Below are 19,158 nucleotides of genomic sequence, written 5' to 3'. Positions count from 1 at the left end.
CTTTATCTGCAACCTTTTACCAGACGCATTTAAACGCTCCTTTTCAGGAAAATCCAATCTGTATGGTTTTTGCAACACCTTCGACTTCTCTATGCCTATTCCATACTCACTAGAGGCCTCTGCAATTTTCTCATGAAGATTTCTATGAAAGTTACCAACCCACCCACTCCCACCTCTACCACAGAACAAGAGGCATCTAAGACCCTACCAAATGATTATCCCTCAAGCGAGGTTCTAAGATCCCAAGAAATAGATGGCACATCCCACATCACATTTAGAGAAGGCTCCGACAACCGAACTAATGACGAGAATAAAAGGATCTCGAGAAGAGGAACAGATCTGAAACACAGGAATGTAAACTTGGAATCCAAAGACGAGAAGATGAACACTACTAGTATGTCACCCCAGAGTCAGAGAGATATCAAAGAGCTACAATTGCAAGTAGGCAATATGTCACAAGACATCCTAAGCGCACTGAAAGCGATGGAAAAGATACTTGAAATCACAGTAGTCACTCACTACAAAGTCGAGCACATCAAAGATTCAATACACAATTCTCAAGGAAAAAACAATGAGACAGCCATGCCACTAGCAAATAGGCATAATCGACCAGACAGAAAACTTAATGACTTGACAGAAGATGAAATCCTATCCTTACTCAAGGAATATGAGCCTACAGACCGGAGTAGAGGGGAAGAAATTAGAACAGTCCCGCTTGATGCGAATAGAACATCCAGACATAAGGAATGGAAACCTAACCTCAACAACTTACAACAAATTCAGCTAACCACCGACCCACAAGAGATGAACTCTAGTAGCTCAGGGAAACCGTTGATATGTCTACTGATCAACTGCAGATTTGCTGCAAAACATGCATCAGACATCGCTGCCCTCATCGTTAGCCAGGAGATTATGTCTTTTGGGCGGGAGGTCCTGGATAAAGTACTGCTAAACAGGTCGCTGTTGATGTTGAATATGTAAGACTATTTAACCAGGCTTGTAACATAGGAGCTGCATTTTTCCCCCCACCTGAGCGCGATCTCTTTCTTAGCCAACAGCCCCAGGGCGAGAATTTTCGGCACCCCTTTGGAAAGCTGACAATACTAACAGAGACATGGCTATCGAAGTCCTTGTCTCCGTTCATGGAACCTTCTAGTGCCCCCTCAGTATAATATAGTGAGATTAGATAGACTAAAAAATACAGGAGGTGGTATAGCCTGCATTCATCGATCACATATAGAGGTCTGCCAAATAAAAAACGATTCACTCGAATCATGCGAATACCTAGGACTTAAAATACGATCAGCAGACAATCAAAAATGCAACCTGCATGCGCTTTATCACGCTCCAGGAAATAATGCTAGTTTCATAGACCAGGTAATGGAGATAATCACAACTAACTATAACACTCACTCTAATAGGCTATTTTAACTTACACTGGGATGACAATAGTGACAAACAGGTCAAGGCTCTTAAAGACTTTTTATCAGGACTAAACCTCATTCAAGCCTGCACACAGCCAACACACTCTAAAGGAGCAACGTTAGACTGGATAATCTCGAGAAACAAGGATACCTCAATCGAATCAATTGTCCCATGCGACTGGTCGGATCACTATGCCATAACTTTCCTGATACCCACCTTGAAGAAGAACAGGACCACTCAGCCTATCAAACTCAAAAAGTGGGCTAGGGACCCTAAAGACTCGAATATTGAACTACTAGTAGAAAGTTGTGAGAAGGAACTAAACCCTCCAAACAACTTGCAGAAAGTGAATGACCTGACGGATCACTACACTACATCAATATCGAAGATAGTCAACTCCACCATGCCACTAAAACTGAAAATAGTCACAGAGAAGGTTAAAAATCCATGGTTTGATGGAACACTGAATGAAGATAGGAGAAAACTAAGACTTGCGGAAAGAAAATGGAGACAGCACCCATCATCTCCCGAACCAAAGTCACTCAGAAAAATGAGAAACGAGTACAACAAAAAGATCATCAAGTCCAAAAAGGAATTTATTAGATCAGAACTGGATAATGACAAAAACAGACCACGGAAGCTATTCGAGATATTGAAGCAACAATCCAATAAGTTGGCCAAATCGACCCTTGAAACTACAAAAACTTGTGAAGAATTCTCAACATTCTTCACTGACAAGGCCAACACGCTTGAAAGACAACTCAAAATGGCAGCTGATAACCTTCATAACCAAACACCTTCACTGAACAACACCACCTTGGTAACTGACCAAAATAGGACAAAAAACAATGCACAATGGGATACCTTCGATCTTTATGACCAGGATACCATTGCCAAAACGCTCTCAGATATCAAACCCAATAACCACTATAGTGACCCACTCCTCACTAAATGCCTAAATCAAATCAACCATATCGTCATCCCAATATGGACAAAAATAATAAATGCCTCTCTAGCACAAGGAATCTTTCCAGAATGCCTAAAAACAGGTCAAGTCGTCCCCATCATTAAAAAACCTACAGCGGACCTGGCAGATCCTAACAACTCCCGCCCAGTGAGCAATATTCCACTACTTGCCAAATGAATCTAGAAATGTGTGCAAAGCCAACTGAGCCATCACATCACCACTTTCTCGTTGCTGGACAACTGCCAATCGGGATTCAGAACAGACCACACCACGGAAACAGCTATCCTACATATTGTCGATGATGCATTACAGGCCCTAGATCACAATCGATCATGTCTACTAGTCCTACTTGACTTGTCGTCAGCATTTGGCACGGTAAACCATCAAAAATTACTAAACAGGCTTCATGACCATATGGGAATCTCGGGAAATGTGCTGAAATGGTTTGAATCCTTCCTTAAGGAATAGAACGTAAAGATTCATGGTCAACCAGGCACTATCTCCATCATCTCCTAACTCGATCACTGTTCAACCTGTATCTCGAACCTCTTACAGAATTCTCAGAGACGCTAACATAGCCTATCACATATATGTGGATGACACGCAGATATACATTAAGATCGCGTCTCTTGAAGACATTAAGTTAATGAATGACGCCTTAAAAGTGTCATTACAATGGTTATCTAGCAATCATCTCCATATGTAACAACGCTACCCAGTTATGCAAACTGCACATCTTCTACCACCCCACAGGCAAGAATGACACCTTCATCGACCACCTCATGGAAATCATTACAGCTAAGGTTTCCCCCCACTCCAATGACATTTTCATCTGAGACTTCAATCAGCACTGGAATGACCGTATATACCCTCAGGTTAACACCCTCAAAGACTTCCTTGCTGACCAATCACTTACTCAAGCCTGCAAAACTCACAAGAAAGACACCACACTGGATTGGATCATTGCTAAGGCAACGGCGGTCAGGCTTAACTCAATAGATCTATGCGACTGGTCTTACCACCATGCTATTACCTTCCTATTACCTGGCACCCACAAGACAAGGCCAGCGCAACCTGTGAAGCTGGCTGCACGTTTCAAGACTGACCTCCTCCCCCCCCCCTAACTCTCACAGGTCAACGACCTCACAGAACACTACCACTTCACTATGTTTGACATAATTGATGATCTTGCCCCGCTAAAGCTAAAAAGCTCCAGAATTAAAGACAAAAACAACGTGGTTCAACGGATGCCTCAACAATGAAAGGAGAACCCTCTGGCTAACAGAAAGAACCTGGAGACAGCTCCCCTTAACCTCCCAACTAAAACTTCTCAAACAGACCAGAAATACTTACAACAGGAACATCCTCAAATCAAAAAAAGAGTTCTTTAGATCAGAACTGGAAAACGCTAAGAACAGACCTCATAAGCTCTTTGAAATTGTCAAACACCAATCTAACAAACTGGCTAAAACTTCCAAAGAAACCTCACAATCCCTAATAACCTGTGAGGAGTTCTCCTCTTTGTTTACAGCCAAAATTACCTCCCTAGGAAAAGACCTTGATTCCGCCTCCAACATCCGACCTCTTCCAGCTGGGTCCCATCTCTCCTCTCTTCACCTCCAGATATTACCCAAGAACCAAGCATACTGGTCCGTCTTCAAGCTATATGACAACCATTCCATCTTGAAAATACTATCCTCCTTAAATCCGAAAATAACCACTTTAATGACCCACTCCCCTCCTGCTGCGTGGCCGCGACCTCCCAATTTATCATTCCCATTTGGACTACACTTATCAACGATACTTGATTCTCTAAAAGCCGGTCTAGTCATCCCCATCTTAAAAAACCCCACCATAAATCCTGCTACTCCAGATAATTTCAGACCAATATCCAATATCCCACTTCTATCGAAAGCTCTGGAGAAAAGTGTGTAACTTCAACTGAGCCAGCACTTCTCCAACTTTAATCTGCTGGACAAATTCCAATCCGGGTACAGGCCTGGGCACAGCACAGAAACTACTATTCTCCATATTGTGGATGATGCGCTCCAAGCCCTTGACCAAGGCAAAACATATCTCCTAATTCTACTGGATTTATCCTCTGCATTCAACATCAACCTTCAGAAACGACTTGAACGCCTCAAATTCAGGATGGGAGTAAGGGGAACCATTCTCGAATGGTTTGGATCCTTCCTCTGGAACCACACCCAAAGATTCTTAGTCAACAGTAATCTATCTGTTCCTTTCCAGATAATAATGAGAGTCCCCCAAGGATCATCTCTTTCCCCAACCCTCTTCAATCTCTACCATGAACCGTTACCTGAATTACTACGTACCTCCAACATCTCCTTCCACATGTATGCTGATGATACCCAGCTCTACATCAAAATCTCATCTCTAGAGGAGATCTACTCTTTGAATGAGGCCCTAAATCTGACTGTTCAATGGCTCACCTGCAACCAGCTCAAACTAAATACACAGAAAACGGAGTTCCTTCTAATCTCCCCCTCCCCAAAAGTAACACTCACATCCAGGAATAGAGCAAGTCGATCACAGCACTAAACTGCACACCAACCATAGTGGAATCTGCCAAATCTCTCAGAATAAATCTAGAAAGCAACCTGAATATGTGAGACCACATCAACTCAATGGCTAAAACTGTCAGATTTTACCTGAGCTACCTGAGGAAACTAAAACTTTTCCTTGATGCCTCAGACCTAAAAATGGCAGTCCAGGCATTAGTTATCTCCGGAAACAAGTACGGATGCTCAACCCTTTCAGGCCTGCCCAAGATCTTCACGGCCCCCTAAAAACTTGCCTCAACACCGCTGCCAGACTCTTAACAGGATCCCAAAAATTTGACCACATCTCACCATATCTGAAGGCCCTGAACTGGCTTCCTCTTGAAGCCAGAATCCAACTAAAACTGGCATGTAGCAATACACACGAAATCCCCAGCATATCTTGCCCAGAAAAGCGTGGTTTCTGGACGAACCAGAAACTCCAGGTCCGCCAGAGACTTTGTGCTCCAGTCACCCCGTTTCCGAAAGGGAAAACTTGCAATCGTGCTTTCTCTGGGACCACACCAAGAATCTGGAACTCACTGCCGTCTTTCATCAGAAAAATTCCCTCTCTGTCGATATTTAAAAAGGAAGCCAAAACCTTCCTAATGGCAAACTTTCCGCCATAAATCATGCATTGCACACACCGCTCAGTGGCTTTGCTTTTTTTTGTTGCCGCTAGAGTTTGTACTGACTGGCTGCTATCCATCTTGTACTGACCTTGTACTCCCACCAATGTATTTCCTGGATTGCTCAGCATTATGGTCTGAACATTGTATACACCTAGTTATTCCCCAAATGTTTCACCTCCTTCTACTCCTACTTATGTTTTTTTCTCTTTGACTTTTTCATACTTGTATACAACGTGTTATCCCTGTAAAGCGTTCTGATACCTTAATGGGTCACATTCGCGCTCTATAAAACACTAAATAAATGGTTTTAAAGACAATGATTTATGTCAGCGATGTGAGAGGGAAGTAGCAGATTTTGTACATCAGGAATGGGAATGTTTGTTGATTAGGCACTTTTGGGAAACTGTGTTTCAAGACCTGAGATCTATGCCATCAAAGGATATACAATGTTTCCCACATGTGTACTTGTTAGGTCTGATTCTGAATTTGGAACTGGGGATACGCACATTTATGGCAGGAGCGCTATTACTGGCAAAAAGTCGGGTAGTCATGTATACGGGGAAAAGATCAGCTCCTAATCACAAGCACTGGCTCCAAGACATTATATACAGGAAGATGAACCTGGAACTATTTGCTGAAGTACTTTTAGCAGCCTCAAGATCAAATGACATATCTGATGTATACTATGTTATTTTCTTCAAAGTTGTTCTGATCCATCGGCATTTGCTGTCTGGAATATAAACAATTCTGAAAGCTGAATGGAGAGGGGAGGTGCCAGTATTTGTGTTGTGATCACAACTGTTCAATTCCTACTCTGGGCTCATCTGAGCCACTTCACCCAGACAGTTCATTTGATCGTACTGCACCTTGGAAAATATGGGCCTACTCCCTAACTAGAGCTAAAGAGGAGAGTATCAGAAATGGAACTCTTGTAGATGATTAATTGTGTGATGATAGGAAAAATGCAGGAAAATTCATAATAATTAACAGCATCTTTCAAAGTAAGCAGCAATTATCACTAGGTTATTGAATTTGTTTGTGGATCATATTGTGTAAATTACTAAAGTATATGACTAGATATTTAGTCATGCCCTTGCTTGTAATAAGTCACAAATAACAGGTACATTTGACCTTTCCTCCATTTTGAAAGACACTTCTATATTTGTGTTTTACTCCAATGATTTACATTTTTACCCTGTAGGTGGTGGCAGAAACCCGATTACACCTCGATTCCTACGACATTTTAATACTGTCACGATTAATGAATTTGATGATAATTCTATGTACACAATTTTCTCCAGAATCCTAACCTGGCATCTGACAATAAGGTAAGTTGTGGTATATAAATTTGGTTTTTAGGGTTATCATGGGTGAATGCTGTAAAGTTGTTTAGTAAAATGAATATTGACATGTTAGCAAACCAATATTCTAATTGGCCTTGCCACAAATGTTATGCTTTGCAGGAGAAAGGATAGTCAGCAAGTTATAAAGATCATGGTAATGTTGCTGAAATTCAGCAAAAGCTACATTTCCATCTTGACTCAAAATAGTACACATCTTGGCATTGCTTAACTTGTAAAACAATAAGAACAGGAACCAAAAGAGTTTTCAGATGCCCTCTAGCTCTACTTTTGAATGTTGTGATTGCCAAATCCCATTGGTGTCTAGACTTGATTTCAACTCATGCTTCTCTCATCCATCAATATACTTTCCCTGGACCTAAATCTCACTCTTGTAGGTTCCTTTTCATAAATTCTTTCTCCTTTTGCCAGTGATTTTCCAGCTCTCATCCTCCTTCGTTCTTCCTTTGCTGACTTTTTGTCTCAGATGGAAACATCTTCTACATTATAATAGACTTACACTCTCTAATGTTGATTTGTGTTGTCATAGGCAAGCATGGATCATACATGCATGCCAAGACACTGTGTCTTACGGATTGTGGTCATATTAGATCGGAAAGGGTGCCCAAAGTGCGACCCTCACAGTGGTGATAGGCTGCTATCATAGGAGATAAGTAGGATGAGTGCGATCATTCAATCAATCAATCAGTGGACTTAAAGCGCGCTACTCACCCGTGAGGGTCTTAAGGCGCTAGGGGGAGGGGAGATTCGCTACTCCGTGTCACTTGAAGACCCAGGTCTTGAGGTCTTTCCTGAAGGTTTCCAGGTTAGGGGAGCGCCTGATGCTCACAGGGAGTGTGTTCCATGTCTTCGCTGCGATGAAGGAGAAAGCCCTCCCGCCATTTCTGGTTCTGCGGATGCGAGGGACTTCTGCCAGGGCGAGGTTCTTCGACCGGAGGTTTCTTTCGGGCATGTGGAAGGAGAGACGTTCGTTGAGGTATGTTGGGCCGACATCGTTGAGGCTCTTGTATGCATGGGTGAGGAGCTTGAAAGTGATCCTATCTTCCACGGGCTGCCAGTGGAGTGTGCGGAGGTGTGGGGTCATGTGTTCGCGACGGTGCGCACCCAGCACTAGTCTGGCGGCGGCGTTCTGGATGGTTTGTAGTTTGTGGATCAGGGTTTTGTTAGTCCTGGCGTAAAGTGCGTTGTCATAGTCCAGTCTGCTGGTGACAAGTCTGTGGGTTACGGTCTTCCTTCAGTCCGCGGGGTTCCACTTGAAAGTCTTACGGACGATGCAAAGACAGTTGAAGGTGGTGGAGGCCACGGAGTTAATTTAGCAATGCATGGAGAGGGAGGAGTTGAGGATGATGCCTAGGTTTCGAGCGTGGTCAGTGGGGTTGGCGGCGTGCCGAGGGAGGCGGGCCACCAGGTGTGGTCCCAGGCTGACTGGCAGGGTCTAAGGATGAGGTTCTTCGACCGGAGGTTTCTTTCGGGCATGTGGAAGGAGAGTCGTTCGTTGAGGTATGTTGGGCCGACATCGTTGAGGCTCTTGTATGCATGGGTGAGGAGCTTGAAAGTGATCCTATCTTCCACGGGCTGCCAGTGGAGTGTGCGGAGGTGTGGGGTCATGTGTTCGCGACGGTGCGCACCCAGCACTAGTCTGGCGGCGGCGTTCTGGATGGTTTGTAGTTTGTGGATCAGGGTTTTGTTAGTCCTGGCGTAAAGTGCGTTGTCATAGTCCAGTCTGCTGGTGACAAGTCTGTGGGTTACGGTCTTCCTTCAGTCCGCGGGGTTCCACTTGAAAGTCTTACGGACGATGCAAAGACAGTTGAAGGTGGTGGAGGCCACGGAGTTAATTTAGCAATGCATGGAGAGGGAGGAGTTGAGGATGATGCCTAGGTTTCGAGCGTGGTCAGTGGGGTTGGCGGCGTGCCGAGGGAGGCGGGCCACCAGGTGTGGTCCCAGGCTGACTGGCAGGGTCTAAGGATGAGGATCTCGGTCTTGTCAGAGTTCAGTTTCAGGCAGTTGTCCTTCATCCATTCAGCCACGTTCCTCATTTCTTCTTGGAAATTGTGTCTGGTGTCCTCAGGGTTATGTGTGAGGGAGAGGATAAGCTGTGTGTCGGCAGCGTACGAGACAATGTTGAGTCCATGTTGACGTACAATGGCGGCGAGAGGGGCCATGTATATGTTGAAGAGGGTCGGGCTCAGAGATGACCCCTGGGGTACCCCGCAGATGACATCGGTGGGTTTGGAGAAGAACGGTGGGAGTCTGATCCTTTTATTTATTTATTTATTAATTTAAGTAGCTTATACAGCGCGCAGCTACCCCCGAAGGGGTGTCCCGGCGCTAAGACAGAAGCTCAAGAATACAGGAGAGGATCAAGACAAGTGCAGGACTAAATTCATGACCTGGAGAACAGCCACGTTTTTAATTTACTACGGAAGAGGGATTCAGACGGGCAGAACCTGAGGTCAAGTGGGAGGCAGTTCCATAGTTTGGCAGTCATTACGCCAAACCTTCTGCCGCCCATTCTGGATCGTCGAAAGCGTGGTACAACCAAGAGACGTTAATTGTTAGATCTCAGCGATCTGACTGATTGAGATATTACCACTTGCTTTTTCAGGTATCCTGGCCCAAGGCCATTGATAGCACGAAAGGCGAGGGTGAGGATCTTGAATTGAATGCGGCTTGCAATAGGAAGCCAGTGTAGCTTTTTGCAGTAAGAAGCAACCGACTGACGATAGGGGATATTTCCAATCAGTCTAGCCGCTGCATTCTGCACGATCTGAAGACGATCGATCAGATATTGAGGGGCACCGGCGTACAAGCTGTTGGCGTAATCTAGATGAGATGTGATGAGGGCCTGAGTGATGGTTCTACGGGCGTCTAAGGGGAGGTACGGGAAGATCTTTTTAATCATGCGAAGTTTCGCAAAGCAAGCTGAGGTGACCTTGTTGATTTGCGCTTTACAAGAAAGTGAGTCATCAAACTGAAAACCAAGGTTGCGTGCTGATTGAACAGGAGTAGGCGAGGGGTTAAGCACTGTGGGCCACCACAGGCTGGGGGGTATCAGAGTTTTCTGGTTAAAAAATAAGACCTCTGTCTTATCAGTGTTGAGCCTAAGGTGGTTGATGGTCATCCAGGCACAGATGTTATCCAAACATTGGCGGAAGTTGGCAAAGGTGGAGTCAGAGTGATCTCTAAAAGAGAATATCAGCTGAGTATCATCAGCGTAAGAGACCACTCTGACCTCACAGGACTCCACCACTGCAGCCAAGGGTGCAAGATAGACATTAAAAAACAGAGGGCTCAGGGCAGAGCCCTGCGGAACACTACACAGCAGGGGTTTACCCTCTGATTTAAATGGCCTGAGCGCCACCTTCTGAGATCTGCCCGTAAGGAATGACTCAATCCAGGATAATGCAGAGCCACCAATTCCAACCTGCCTTAGACGATTTAGTAGGATTTTATGTGAAACCGTGTCAAAATCAGCGGATAGGTCGAGGAGGACCAACATGGCCTCCTCGCCCCTATCCACACACTCACGGATCGTCTCGGATACCTCCAAAAAAGCAGTCTCGGTACTGAAGCCCGCTCTAAATCCGGATTGAGAATCGTGCAGTAAGGAATTGTTTTCTAGGTATTCTGTCAATTGTAGCTGCACGGCCTTTTCCAGAATTTTTGCGGGTTTGGGGAGCAGGGAAATGGGGCGATAATTGCTAAATTATGCAGGATCAGCATCAGGCTTTTTCAGGATGGGGACCAACAGAGCCTCCTTCCAAGCAGTCGGAAATTTGCCATGATAGAGGGAGGCATTCCAGATAGAAAGAAAGGGTCTAGCCAGTAAGGGGGCCAGGTCACCCATGACCTTGGCGGGGATTGGGTCGGAAGGAGAGCCAGATTTGCACTGGGTGAACAGCCTAAGTGCGATCTCAAGGGTCAGCTCGTTAAAAGACTGCAAGGATGCAGTTTCCGGGGCCCTAACAAGGGGGACCGGGGAGGGCTCCTCGGTAGGAAACAAAGTTCTAATTTTATCAATTTTCTCTAAAAAATAATCAGACAGTCCATCACATAGTGCCTGGCTAGAGGGGTTCTGAGAGGCCCTGGCGGGAGGGTTTACAAATTCCTTAACAATGTTAAAAAGGGTTTTTGAGGAGTTCTTAGCGTTAGAGATTTGTAGAGAGAAGTAGTCTCTCATAGTAACTCTTTTTAGTTTAAGGAATTTTTTCAAAGCGGTTTTGTAAATCGCTTTAAACTCAGGGTCATAATTCTGCCGCCACTTGCGTTCTAATTTTTTGCAGCGGCTTTTTTCCTCACGGAGGGCCGGAGAAAACCAAGGGGCAGAGGGGCGGGTTCTAGCAGAAGTAATTGGTTTGAGAGGGGAGATGGAATAAATGGCAAGGAGCAGCGCGGAATTAAGTTTGGACACATTTTCATCAATGTCACTAGATGAAGGGTCCGGCTGATAGTTGAGTAAGGGGTCTAAGGTTGTGCAGGTGACTTTATGCCACATTCTTTGGGTTCGGCCCGTCAGGAAGGACCTGATCCAGTCGAGGGAGTTGTCCTGGACTCTTGCGTTATAGAGTGTCGAAGGCCGCTGAGAGGTCCGGTAGGATGAGGGCTGCGGTCTGTCCCTGGTCCAGTAGCCGGCGGATGTCATCGGTGACGGCGAGGAGGGTGGTCTTGGTGCTGTGGTTCTTGTGGAAGCCGGACTGAGAGGCGTTCAGGATCGAGTTTGCTTCGATGAAGGTGGTTAGTTGGGTGTTGACGAGTCTCTCTGTGACTTTGGCCAGGAAAGGCAGGAGATGGGTCGATAGTTCTTCAGATCTGAAGGGTCGGCTGTGGGCTTCTTGAGGAGGGGCTTCACCTCGGCCCTTTTCCAGATGCTGGGGAAGATGCCAGTTTCGAAGGAGGAGGTGATGGCCTGGTGTAGCTCGGCTGCTATGGTGGCGGCTGCCCTGTGGAATACGTGGGGAGGGCAGGGGTCTGTAGGGGCTCCTGAGTAGGTTTTTTGCGTGGTTGTAGTGATGACTTCTGTGGTGGAGGAGTCCCAGGCCTTGATGGTTCGGTTACCTGAGTTGACGTTGGGGCCGTGATTGTATACGGCGTCTATTTACTGAAATTGTTGTTGATGTTCCTGATCTTCTGATGGAAGAATGTGCTCAGTTTGTTGCAGAGTTCCTGGGAGGGTGTGATGTCTGTGGACTCGCAGGTGGGATTCGTGAATTCCTTTATGACGCTGAACAGTTCCTTGGCGTTTGAGGTGTGGCTCAGGACCTTTTCCCGGATGAAAGTCCGTTTGGTGTTTCTTATAAGCTGGTGGTAGGTCTTTTAGGCAGTTCTGTGGGCATCGAGGGTATCCGTGTTTTTCAAGCGGCGCCAGGATTTCTCAAGACGTCTGCAGGTTCGCTTGGCTTCTTGTAGTTCCGTGGTGAACCAGTCAGCTTTCTGCTGGTGCGGTTTGGTAGGGCGTCGGAGGGGTGCGAGTTTATCTGCACAGCCGGTGATCCAGTGGTGGAGCTGTTCAGCTGAATTGTTGGGGTTGGCCGAGCCCGAGGGAGGGGCTAGGAGGAGGGCAGCGGTTAACAGGTCTTCTGTGACTTTGCTCCAGTTCCTCCGCGGCGGCCGAGGTGGAGGCTTGGGTGTGGGGGAGGTCTGGTAGGTGAAATGGACGCAGTGGTGGTCCATCCAGGAGGGTTCAGTGGTGCGACTGAAGCTGATGTTGGTCCCTCCCACGAAGACGGGGTTGAAGGGTGTGTCCTGCTCTGTGGGTGGTGGTGCTGACCAGTTGCTTCAACCCGAGGTTGTTGAGGAGCGCAATGGAGTCGTGGTCGTCCAGGTCATCGAGTTGGAAGTTGAGGTCCCCGAGTAGGATGTAGTTTAGGGAGGCGATGGCTTGGGGCGCTGCGAGTTCGGTGATGGTCATGGCAGCGCAGGTCCGCGGTCCCGGTGGTCGGTATTTGAGGGTGCCGTGTACGGTGGAGATGGCGCTGGTCTGGAGCTGGAAGTGGAGATGCTCTGTGTTGGTGTCGGGGTCGTCTGAGCTGGAGGTGGTGAGTAGGAGGTGGGTCTTGTGGATGATGGTGAGCCCCCCCCCCCCCGGTTCTGTGCGGACGGTCTTTTCTCAGGATCCTGTATCCATCGGGGAAGGCTGTGGCAAGGTCTGGGCAGAAGGAAGGGTTGGTCCAGGTTTCAGCTGAATTGTTGGGGTTGGCCGAGCCCGAGGGAGGGGCTAGGAGGAGGGCAGCGGTTAACAGGTCTTCTGTGACTTTGCTCCAGTTCCTCCGCGGTGGCCGAGGTGGAGGCTTGGGTGTGGGGGAGGTCTGGTAGGTGAAATGGACGCAGTGGTGGTCCGTCCAGGAGGGTTCAGTGGTGCGACTGAAGCTGATGTTGGTCCCTCCCACGAAGACGGGGTTGAAGGGTGTGTCCTGCTCTGCGGGTGGTGGTGCTGACCAGTTGCTTCAACCCGAGGTTGTCGAGGAGCGCAATGGAGTCGTGGTCGTCCAGGTCATCGAGTTGGAAGTTGAGGTCCCCGAGTAGGATGTAGTTTAGGGAGGCGATGGCTTGGGGCGCTGCGAGTTCGGTGATGGTCATGGCGGCGCAGGTCCGCGGTCCCGGTGGTCGGTATTTGAGGGTGCCGTGTACGGTGGAGGTGGCGCTGGTCTGGAGCTGGAAGTGGAGATGCTCTGTGTTGGTGTCGGGGTCGTCGGAGCTGGAGGTGGTGAGTAGGAGGTGGGTCTTGTGGATGATGGTGAGCCCCCCCGTGGCTCCCCCCGGTTCTGTGCGGACGGTCTTTTCTCAGGATCCTGTATCCATGGGGGATGGCTGTGGCGAGGTCTGGGCAGGAGGACGGGTTGGTCCAGGTTTCAGTGAAGAAGATGACGTCCGGTAAGACGGTGTCGGCCAGGTCCCAGATTTCTAAGGCATGGCGGTGTATGGAGCGTACGTTTAGGAGGATGCTGGAGAGGAGATCAGCTGTGCGTACCTCCAGCGGGCTCTCTGTGGCAACGGGGGGGGGGGGCGATCCATGATGACGGATTTGTGGCACGGTCCACAGGAGAACAGGCCGTGTGTGGAGGTGGGTGAGGCCTGGCCGCAGGTATCGAGCCGTCCCGAGTTGAGCTCGTGCAGTGTGGCCGAAGAGTACCGATGGGGGGGGCTGAAGATCCAGGGGTCCCGGCCTTGGCCAGACAGGCGAGACGGGCTTGCCTTTGGGTCGCCATTAAAATAGGGGAGGGGGGAGGGAGTAGCGGAGGCAGGACTGGGTCGGGGGCGGGGGCGGGGCAGGAGAGCTTTAGGCACGGAGGTCCCAGCAGGCTCAGGCGCTGTAGGGAGAGCTCTATGGGGAAAGTGAGAGCAGCTGGGGGCAACCTGTAGGAAGGAAAAAGGTGGGAAGGCGGTGGGAGGGGGGAGGAAGTGGCGCTGTGAGGCAGAGGGCCCACGGGGTAGGGAACACAGCGCTCCTAGGCGCTGAGTGAGCAGAGGTACACAGATTAACAGTACAAGATTCAAAATTACGATGAGAAAACACAATTCTGTCATTTACTGAAGAAATCCACAATAATACAGTTTTATTACGGTAAGGTGCAAAAACCTGTGGCAGGGTCGGGCGTGGGGCTCGAACCCTGCCTGAAGAGCCTTAGTAGACGGGCGCTTTGCTGGCGGAGCTACGAGAGGAGTGCTGCCTGGACTGAGCTCTGCGCGATGGTAGCAGCATACTGTATAGTGATCAGTAGGAGTGAACATGACCTTTTTAACCTGTGTCACTGGTGTGAGGCTTACAGACTCACTCATTAATAAAAAGTTTCGCTGCTGTGTGCTTAAGTCATGCTTGGCCTACATCAGTTTGGTGTGTAGTGCTGTGCCATGCATGAGTGGTGTATTTGTTCCTGAAAAATAGCATAATACAGGGTTAGTACATTACTGAGCAGTGGAAAGAGGAGCCACCGCTAACCTCTGGTCACCGTGGAAGAGGTACCATGTGTGGGAATTCTCTAATCGCTGAGTGCAATCTGATTGCAGCCATGTGCAGGGAGCTCCAGTGCCCATGCAAGGGGAACTCTTGTCGGGGAGGGATCCTGCGAGGTGTGTGTAAGACTAATCTCGGGCCAGTCAGCCCCGGGGGAACTTACTGTTAATTAGCTCTGCAGCACTGGAACACTGTTGACTTTAAAAATAGAGTCATTGTGGGCTCTTGAGACTCACGCTACTAGTAGGACTTACCCTGGATGTTGCCTATACTGATTTGGGAATAACCACTACTGCTATAAGCAAGGACGAACCAGAGAGATTGCCTAATAAAAAACTACAGCCCTGACCTCATGGGACTGTGTAGTTGTTTCTAGTTCTATTTTTTTTCCATTTATTTACGGTGTCATCATATAACAAAACTCAGTAGAAAGTACATTGGTTCAAGTTATTTGACATGTGTATCTTCTCCAGTATAACATTGATATGATCATTTAGGTCATCAGAAATACTCATCATGGGTATATTTGTCCAACAAGCATGTCTATCGAGTAATATCGCAGACATATTTGTTACATAGAGTGGCGAGGGTACCAGCGGTTAAAATCTATTCATTGTTTGCAGCCCTGTTTTCATCCTTGTGGGGCAAATCGTGTCTTAGAGGGCCTCATATTTCTCTGGGAGGAGACCTTATCACTAGCAGTGTGCCATAATTCTCAGATTGTGTATTACACAGATTGACTAATAAACGAGACACTGCCCCCGACAGAGGGGGGCGGCCATCCAAATGAGGTCGCAGTGTGTAAAATGCTTAGCTGAAATGTGGCAGGAATTAGCTCCAAAAGTGGTGACAATGAATGGTCTAGATTTGTCTCTGGGCATAATGTCATCGCCCTACAAGAAACATGGTATACCGCCTGTAGCTTCTGGCTGGATGGGTTCATCAGCTTTGCTGTGGCTGCCACCCCCAGCAACGCTGGCAGGGCCAGGGGAGGTCTTTCAACTTTATTCTCATTAGATCTCAAAGGGTCTCTAAGGCAGATCAAAAATGCATCCACAAGTATTTTAATTGTTGAAAGGGAAATTAGTCCCACCAGGAGTACATTACACATAAACTTTTATAATTCAGGGAATAGGGACATTGGTGATAATAACATCGCCGCCCTAGACTCCTTTTTAACTTCAGTCAGTCATAAACACATACTAGTTTTGAATACGTGTTATTGGGCGATTTTAATATTCACCCCTGCAAATTTATGTGTGGCTCAATTAACCACGAGGGGGTAGCCGGACCAGAGGGACCTCACTTTGAGCATACTACACCGGGCGTGGAGTTGGAAGATTTATTGGCTAACTTCAACTTCAACTCAAGCTGCTGAACTGAAAGACTTGCTTACAGACCTTAATCTAAATCAGCACATTCATGTACCTACCCACCAGAAAGGTCACAGCTTGGACCAGATCTGGACGCATAACCTATCTCTATCCAACCCTGTTATCAGCCCATGTATCTGGTCGGATCATTTTACCATCTATTTCACATTAGAAATACGCGGAAATTTCAAGCCCAAGCCATGCAAGAGCAAAGAATTCCGCAAATGGAAATCTATGGACCTTCCGGGATTTATTGATGTATTAAGTAAAACCGTATCACCACCGTACAACGATCTGGACACTGGCGAGAGAGCGCTGTCTAACTGGCTACTCAACGCAGCTGGCCTCTCAGCCCCCTTAGTACTGGTCCCTAATATTAGAGGAATGAAGCTCACAAATGGTTCTCCCAAGAACTGAAAGATCTCAAACTGGGGGTTCGACAGAAGGAACGGAAATGGAGACAAAGCTACTCCCCTCAAGCTAGGACAGTGTATTGTACCGCAAGAAAGGAGTTCCAAAAAATCTTGCTCCAACATAAATCTAATTACTTCTCCCAAAAATTTTTAAATTCTTCAAATAAAACTAAAGATGTTTTTAACATAGTCAACGAGCTCTGTGACGATGATAGGACAGCCCCTTCAATAGCCCCCACCCAGAAGTTGTGTGACTCTCTGAATGAATTCTTCAGAGAGAAAATTGTAACCATAAAACGCAACATTGCTAGCTCTCCTAAATCGTCTCCTTTGGATGATATTTTTAATAACCCTACTACACTAGATACCCTTCCTGCTATAGATCCTAAAACTTTTTCAACTCTCCTGGCACGGGTTAAGTCTGGTTCACCCGATGACATCTGCCCACCCCACATTTTTACAGAGATTGGGCACTCTATCCCTCACGGGATCCTTTCTTTACTTAACGACTCACTTAACCAGGGAAAGGTACCGGCAGGGTTTAAACATGCTCTACTGATTCCCCTGATCAAAAAACCCAGTCTTGATCCTCACGACCCATCTAACTATCGCCCGATATCCTTGCTGCCATTCCTATCAAAAATTCTGGAGGCTCACGTTGCTAGCTGTCTCTCTAGCTTCGTTGAAACCACTGGATATCTGGAGCCCAATCAAGCTGGGTTTCGACCAGGGCATTCAACCGAGATGGTGACACTGGCGGTCCAGAATGTACTAAGAAGCAATGCAGACAAGGACATTCACCAAGCACTGGTACTTCTTGACCTGTCGGCCGCATTCGACACGGTCGACCATACCATCTTGGTCGACCGTGTCGAACAGGCTGGCCTGAGAGGCTCGGCACTTAGATGGCTGAAGTCATTTATCTCGGAGCGTACCCAGGCAGTAAGATTAGGAACTTTTACAGCCCCTAAAATCAAAAACGAATGTGGAGTCCCTCAAGGCTCGTCCCTGTCCCCACTTTTATTTAATTTGTATTTACGACCCCTGTTATTTTCATTAAAAAAGTTTAGAGCCTTAATTTTTAACTATGCAGATGATCTGCAACTGATCTTCTGTCTGGACTCCCCTGGCGCGGCCACCGAATTTCGGGAGGCCATGGTTCACATTCAGAGATGGATGGGCCTAAATCACCTGAAACTCAACCCAGGCAAAACTGAATTGATTTTGCCTGGGAAGAGTGAACTGTATTGGGGACCACACTTCTGGCCTCCAGAAATGGGAGACCCTCCAGCTAAATCCCAAACAGTTAAGAGCCTAGGAATCACTTTCAACGAAGATCTTTCGCTCAAAAGTCAGGTAGGGACTCTGGTATCTGCAAGTTTCTTTCAGCTTCGCAAGATTAAGAAGATTGCCCACCTTTTAACCCACCCTGCTCTGATTCAGGTCATTATTGCTCTTGTGCTGTCCCGTTTGGATTACTCCAATAGTTTATATTTGGGTCTACCGGCGGGGCAGCTCAAGAGACTTCAACTGGTCCAGAACCAAGCGGCCAGGTTGATTTGCAAAATTCCTAAGTGGCAGTCTATCAGACCTGGACTGGCCAGTCTCCACTGGCTGCCTGTAGCGCAGAGAGCAGCATTCAAAGCGGGATGCATTATCTTCAGGGCTCTACAAGGTAAGGGCCCTGGATTCATTAGCAGCCTGCTTGTCAGTTACACTCCCTCCCGTGCTCTCCGCTCCGGCCAAAAGAACTTGTTAGTGGTGCCCCGGATCAGGAAACAACGCCAGGGAGGAGGATCCTTCCACTTCCTAGCTTCCTCCCTGTGGAACTCCTTGCCACTGCCGCTAAGGCTCCATGAAGATCTGTTAGCCTTTAGACAGGCTTTTAAAACCTGGCTCTTTAAGCAAGCTTATCCTTAGTTAACTTTTCTTTCTGTCACATGTTATGTTTTGCCAGTCTTCCACAGCGCCATGAAGCCTACGGGCGTACGTGCGCTTAATAAATTTAATTTAACATAACATAACATAACATAACGTAGAACCAATGTCGGTGGAAGGGGGGACTAGAATACCCACCTTTAAGGGGACAGTCCCTGGCACAATCATTGATTATATATTTGTGACCCCAGGTACCTTAAACAGGGCTATTTCTTATTGTACAGTCCCCTCTCTTCACAGTGACCATAATCCCGTACTTCTTGAGGTCGCCTGGTGGGACTTCATGGGGCCGATGCCGGGGCATATAAAAACAGGGTACACTTTACGCCCAGTGGACCAGGGTAGAAGGCTCAGGGCAAACGTGGTCCCGGACAATTTTTATGCTGAAATCTTCCCGAAAATCGAGGACCACGTGGCGACCTGCCAGAACCCAAGCACCACAGATCACGAGATAATGGGTGCCTTCCAAACTATTTGCGGCCAAATTTCGCTGGACCTCACGGTTAAACTGAGGCAGGGCGTCAATAACCAGCATAG

The 19,158-nt window shown here is 47.4% G+C and overlaps 1 protein-coding gene across 1 annotated transcript in view; it reads left to right on the top strand.

The window, feature by feature from the left end:
• Positions 1-19,158, top strand: part of DNAH7 (dynein axonemal heavy chain 7) — a 1,812,153-nt gene that overhangs the window by 866,592 nt on the left and 926,403 nt on the right. The window contains exon 38 of the mRNA XM_086955398.1: positions 6,787-6,913. Coding sequence (XP_086811524.1) covers positions 6,787-6,913 — 127 coding nt within the window. The remainder of the gene's footprint in view (positions 1-6,786; positions 6,914-19,158) is intronic.

The sequence above is a fragment of the Lissotriton vulgaris genome, chromosome 2_1 (genome assembly GCF_964263255.1).
Source record: "Lissotriton vulgaris chromosome 2_1, aLisVul1.2, whole genome shotgun sequence".
Taxonomy (NCBI): Eukaryota; Metazoa; Chordata; class Amphibia; order Caudata; family Salamandridae; genus Lissotriton; species Lissotriton vulgaris.
Note: the sequence above shows the minus strand (reverse complement) of the source record. Positions and strands in the feature narration are given on the sequence as shown.